The 5,965-nt window shown below is 46.1% G+C and overlaps 1 protein-coding gene across 3 annotated transcripts in view; it reads left to right on the forward strand.

The window, feature by feature from the left end:
- Positions 1 to 3,677, forward strand: part of SMG7 (SMG7 nonsense mediated mRNA decay factor) — a 110,021-nt gene extending 106,344 nt beyond the window's left edge. For all 3 annotated transcript variants that reach the window (XM_054037129.1, XM_054037130.1, XM_054037131.1), the window contains 3 exons: positions 150 to 320; positions 427 to 575; positions 1,553 to 3,677. In XM_054037129.1, the coding sequence (XP_053893104.1) occupies positions 150 to 320; positions 427 to 575; positions 1,553 to 1,666 (434 nt within the window). In that variant the 3' untranslated portion in view covers positions 1,667 to 3,677. The remainder of the gene's footprint in view (positions 1 to 149; positions 321 to 426; positions 576 to 1,552) is intronic.
- Positions 3,678 to 5,965: the final 2,288 nt, after the last annotated feature.

Here is a 5,965-nt window from a genome sequence, read left to right on the forward strand (position 1 = left end):
TATAATAGGGAATAAACTGACCCTGGCTCAGAGAAAAGCCTTGTGACTGCAGATATTGCAGCAGAGTTTAACATTCTCAGACGTGCAGAAAACCCTTACCAATTTTTTGACATTTCTTTTACTCTGTCTTGATTTATATTGTTCAACAGATCATTCAACACCAGCCAGCCAGTCTCCTCACTCCTCCAACCCAAGCAGTTTGCCAAGCTCCCCTCCAACTCATAACCACAATTCTGTTCCATTCTCCAACTTTGGACCTATTGGAACGCCAGACAACAGGGACAGGAGGATTGCAGACCGTTGGAAAACAGATAAACCAGGTGAGTGTTAGGTTCCAGTCCTGGGGCAAATACTCCCCAAGTTAGTCTGATGCTTTGCAATGCCTTTTTGTGACATACACTTTTAACCAGTCTCTGTTTGCTTTAGCAATGGGAGGATTTGGGCTGGATTATCTCCCAGCAACATCTTCCTCCTCGGAGAGCAGCTGGCACCAGACCAGCACTCCCAGCGGCACCTGGGCAGCCCATGGCCCTGCTATGGAGGATTCCTCCGCTGTGCTCATGGAGAGCCTGAAGGTATATTGAACTTGAAGAGGAGAAAATAGGTTTTAGTTTTGTTGTGTAATTCCCCTATTTCCTAAATGTATTTATGGCATGGGGAGATCTGGGTGATGAGACTTAATGCAGGATACGTGTCAAGCATTCCAAGCACCAGACTGTTAATGTAGTGCTTGTCTACAGCTGAAAAGGTACAGCAACACAGCTGCAGCACTGCAGCTACATTACCATAGTGCTTCAGTATAGACACTACCTACGCCGACGGGAGGGTTCTCCTATTGGCATAGGTAATCCACCTCTCCGAGAGACAGCAGCTAGCCTGATAGAAGAATTCTTCCATAGATCTGGTACTGTCTAAACGGGGGGGTTAGATTGACTTAACTGTGTTGTTCAGAGGGTGTGGATTTTTCACACCCTTGAGCAATGTAGCTGGGTCGACGTAACTTTTTAGTGTAGACCAGGCCTTAGTACTATGAGCTGAAGGTTTCCTGCTGCAAAACCCACTAATGCAGACAACGTGTTAGGCATGTCCAGTGCTGGAAGACATCACTGTAGGTGTCAGTTCACTCACACTGTAGAAATCTCTCCCCTCACTTTAAAATGTCATATAGACCAGCAATAGACTGGCTGAACTAGAAGAAACCCAAACGTTATGTCTGATTTACCATATCTGTGTCTATTTAAAAAAAAATCATTCTGCATTTCCATTACTTATTAGTCAGGGATGAGTTTTAAGGCAATGGGAATTTCTGTTCACGTTGACTTGTTTTACGGGCATACAGGAAGAAAGGAGGAGTGTTAAGAGGAAGGGTCCTTTTAGTAACTAATCTGTGATCCTGCCACTTACAAAAGCATCCATTCCAGTGAAGAGCATGGTATAAATACTGAGGGGGAGGCAGGAGAAAATGGGAGACTTGTCAGTCTGGGAAATGTGTAAGAGAAGGGGCCCCTCAACCAGATACTAATGCTTGACCCTTGCTTTTTTATTTCTTTAGTCCATCTGGTCCAGTTCCATGATGCATCCTGGACCGTCAGCCCTGGAGCAACTGTTAATGCAGCAGAAGCAGAAGCAGCAACGTGGACAAGGCCCCATGAATCCACCACACTGAGAATGAGGTGGCAATTCTTGCAAAGGAAGGCTCCATAAACCATGGCATGTTGGGTCTGCAGGACTCGCCCACACAGTCCTGTGCAGGTGGCAGCCCTCTCTTCTGTTCCTTGCTGTCAGGAGGGCGTAAGTGCTCCACCAACCCACTGAGTGTGCACGAAATGTCTGCAGTGCAACAAAAAACATCAGGAACTCTCCCATCCCCCCGGCCCTCTGGAGGGAGAGAGGAACTGCTGTTTGTCTCACTCAGTAACCTGATATCACCGCCTCTCTCCTTCTCCATCGTGCATGTCCCCAGCCACATGGGAAGTAAAAGCTGAGAATGAAGGGCAGATGGGAGAAGCCAATGAGAACTTCTCAATCCTTTTCCTCTCTTTGGGGAGATAAAATAGGAATCCATTAATGATTGCTTTGCTGACTGAGAATGTAGTTGAAATTATTCCTAAACATCTTTATTATTATTACTATCTCAGTAGTAAGATCACACTGAATTCTTCCATACACAATGTGCTTTGTAGTCAGTGTGTAGCAATGAAAGCCCCAGTCGCTGCTCCGGTCAGAGGTGGGTGGTGACAGGGTGGGGATCGATCTCCTGGGCTAGTGAAGGAGTTTCATGAAGGAGAGTCTGGCACTTGACACCACTTCATCTTTCACTCAAAGGCTCTGGCCAGCCCTTGTGTGGGTTAGAGACTCCAGCGTAAAATGCCCTTTCTGTAGGTGTTCAAGCTACAATTGCGGACGCAGTGGGCATTGCAGTGCAAGCAAGTAACTGCTACGGGGTTTTAAATTAATGTTTCTGATTCCTATTCATTTTACTATAGCATAGTGACCAGCCTCACAAAGGGCAGACTAGTCTGTGCGTTCACAGCCTGACTCCTTTTAGTAGGTAGGTAGGTAGAAGCTTTCAGTGGTTTTTTGTTTTGTTTTTTTCTTTCTACCCCCACCCTCCCCTCGTTGCTGGATACTCGTAGTTTTATTCCCGATGTCAACATCTCACAAACAAGTAATGGGTCCAGCACGATGGGGTAAAGAAGACAGTCAGCTGGGCAGTATGGTGTGTACACAGCCCCATAGGTATACATCAACTCCAGACTCGCACGCAGCTGAGCCCCAAACCTCCAGTTCCAGAGTCAAATTCCAGGCATCACAGACGCGTTTAACCCACACACAGAAGAAAACATAGCGCCGTTCATTTCTGAAAAGGCGCAGAAAGGGAAATACAGCATTTTATTTGCTATTTATTAGGGGAAAAGGAAGACTGGAAATATCTCATAGAAAAAAGGACAGCATTTCTGTTCGTTTCCCAGGGAAGTTATGGAAACAAGCTAAATGTCCATTTGCGATGCTAGCCAGAGGGGCATTTTGTGTGTGATGATTCAGAATCGCTGAGCTGAGATACAGCTGCAGAGCAAAGCACATGCAGGAGCCTCAGTGACACTGGAGTCTGGGCAGCCCCAATTAATACAAAAAGGGAAGATTCGAGCTTAGTGCCCTTCATAGGGTGTGACTGGCTCCCCCTTGCCCCCTGCACTAGCAACATTACTGTTCTCTGTTGCAATTCTAAGAGAGATTTTCTTTGAAAGCTCTAAAGAGTGAAGCTCCCATCCTAGTGGTGGTGAATACAAACTGAAACCTTCCGTGCTTCTCTTCAGCCCTTCCAGTTTGTGTATTTTGAGCTGTGCACCCAGGCAGCTGCAACATTCCAGTGCTTGAACTGTCACTGACTCTTGCACCCTAGACAAGCTAACCAGATTCACCATCTCACGCCCAGCCGTGCCAGAGTCCCAGCCACAGAGTCCCATTTCTGCATGAGAATCTGGTGTTTGGAATGTTTTCTGAATCTTGGGCCGGGATTCCCCATCCCACCCTCCGGTGTCGGAGTTACGTAGGGCTCGGGGATTCCCAACAGAAACTGGTTTGTGTTGTAAGCTTTTTTGTGTTTTTCGTCTGTCTGTGCAAGACCTGCAGCTGCTGAAATCAGCTTTGCCTTTAATTAAACCATGTTCTCTCCATCCAGGTGTGAGTAGCATTTATTTCCTGTTTAACTGAATGGAAGTTATTTAGATTCTCTTTTTGTTCATACTAAGGAATATAATATTCATGTGGGATTGAAAGATTAAGTGAGCCAGAGAGATTCTGATTGGACTCAGGATGGGTGAGCCAAAAGGCAAACATAGCACAGGGGCTGTGAACATTGAACTGAAAATTATGTATAGGGAGTTCCTGGCAAAGCTTTCACTTGGAAGGCTGATTATGTCAGACTGCCAGAGCCCAGAGAATGAGTTAAACTTTAATCCTGAGGGCTGATGGAAATATTTAGGGCTGGGGTTCCCAAACTGTGGTATGTGCATCACTGGCGATACGTGAGGCTGTAACAGGGTGGGCTGTTCCTTTTTAAGGGATCCCAACTGACCCCTATTCAAGGAGATGGCCCCTTTAAGGAAAGCGGAATCCAAGGGAGCCACAGACTAGTTGCGGGAATGGGGTCAGGTGTTAAGCAAGTAGCCGCCACCTTAACATAAAACCCGGCTGTTCAGTGACTCCCAGAAGGAGAATTACAGGAGAGTATGAAGTCAGGAGAGAGGCTCCCTAGGATGGGGACCAGAAAGGGAGACTGGTGGGCTGGAAAATCCCTTACACCCCAGAAAGTGTTAATGAAGAAGATGATGTGAGTTATGGGCCCAGGTTAGGAGGAGACTTTTGTGTGTAAAACTCCTGTGAGGCTGGGGTTGCAGTGAGACTGGCAGCTCCCTGGCTCAGAGAGAACCAAAGTGGAACTGGGAACCAGAAGCCTTGGAGTAAGGGTAAACTGGCTGAAGCTTCTTGGTGTCCAGTTAAAGCTCTGGATGTCCAGCTAAGACTCCCCCACCCCTCTGTGTCTCCCTGCTTTTTGACATACTCTCTCACACGTTCTCACCACCAGAGCCCATCTACACTCCAGCCAGAACCTGTATCCTCAGTCTAACACCATTAGAGCTGGGAAGGAAATGGTTTTCCCCCCATGTGAACCTTTTTACCATTTTGAAACTTCCCCATTCTGCATCCTGGTGGAACTGAGTTCTTTTGAAGTGTGTGCAAAACCGAGCAAGAGAGCCCACCCCAAAACAGCCAATAACATGGTGTCCAGGGCACTCACCTGGGATGGGTGAGACCCAGGTTCAGCTTCCTGGTTTGAATGCTGGGTTGGGTGTCTCTCCTGTTGGCGCTGTTGTATAAATAATTAGATATTCACTGGATCGCCCACATCCAGATGAATGCCCAAACCACCTGGCTGTTCTAGTGTGTGTGAGGGGAGGGGGTGTGTGTCTCTGGTTTTGAGCAGAAATTCCATCCTGGACCTGAGACCTTCCCTGATGACAGTTTTGTCAAAACTCTGGTACATTCCTGTAGAAAGTTTTGGTTTCAACAAAGTGGCATTTTCCGATTGGGGGGGGGGGGAAAGGAGGGGGAAAAGGTTTTGTAAAAAAAATTCCTGACCAATTCTAAATCTCCTGTCCTCTAACCTAACGCCTACACTCCTACAGCCAAACTCCTTTTTATGACTTCCCCAGGAAGATCTCCATCAGCCTAATTCACCACTTATTTTACTGAGTTTGTAAATACTTCAGTTGAGCCTAATAAGGTCTAAAATAAATGTGCAGAAAGAGAAATTTGCATGTGGTACTTTTAACAGTGTCTTTTGAAGGTGGAATGTGAATCAATAAAGTTTGGGATGGTAGGGGATTGATACATGTGGAGCTTTTTGTCCACAGGCCATTTGTCCATATACACATCAGGATGGCAGTGACCATGTCCTTACTACCTGATGGATGTTTGGTCTCAGTTCAAGTCCTAGTGGCACAAGTGTTGACGTCATCCTTGATAGTACTGTTCTTGTCATAGTAACAATGTGGGGCCAATTCTTAAATGAGCTTTGGAAACTGAATTGCCTTGTCTGAGGCTAGTACCTTTGTCAGGTTTGAGGCACATTAGTGGGGCAGTGTAGGCAAGCCAGCACTGTAGTGATGTGGTAGCTTTCATGTTTCTGTTTTCAGACATCTTTCAAGAACAATAAATTCACTTGAAAACAAATATCAATATTTCTACTGGTAGGAGTGTGGGGACTTTCCAGAACATACATGTTAGTACTTAGAATGGGGAAATCGTCTGATAAGTGTAGGACACCCAATAGTGTAAATGTCAGTGCAGAGACTTGACAGTAATTTTATCCATAGCTGCTATGCTACCAGAAGGGATAGTAGCTCTGATATGAGAAAAGGTGCCTTCCTAAGGGTTTTGAGAAATCCCGGCTACTAGTCAG

This window comes from Malaclemys terrapin, chromosome 8 (genome assembly GCF_027887155.1).
Source record: "Malaclemys terrapin pileata isolate rMalTer1 chromosome 8, rMalTer1.hap1, whole genome shotgun sequence".
NCBI classification, from domain to species: Eukaryota; Metazoa; Chordata; order Testudines; family Emydidae; genus Malaclemys; species Malaclemys terrapin.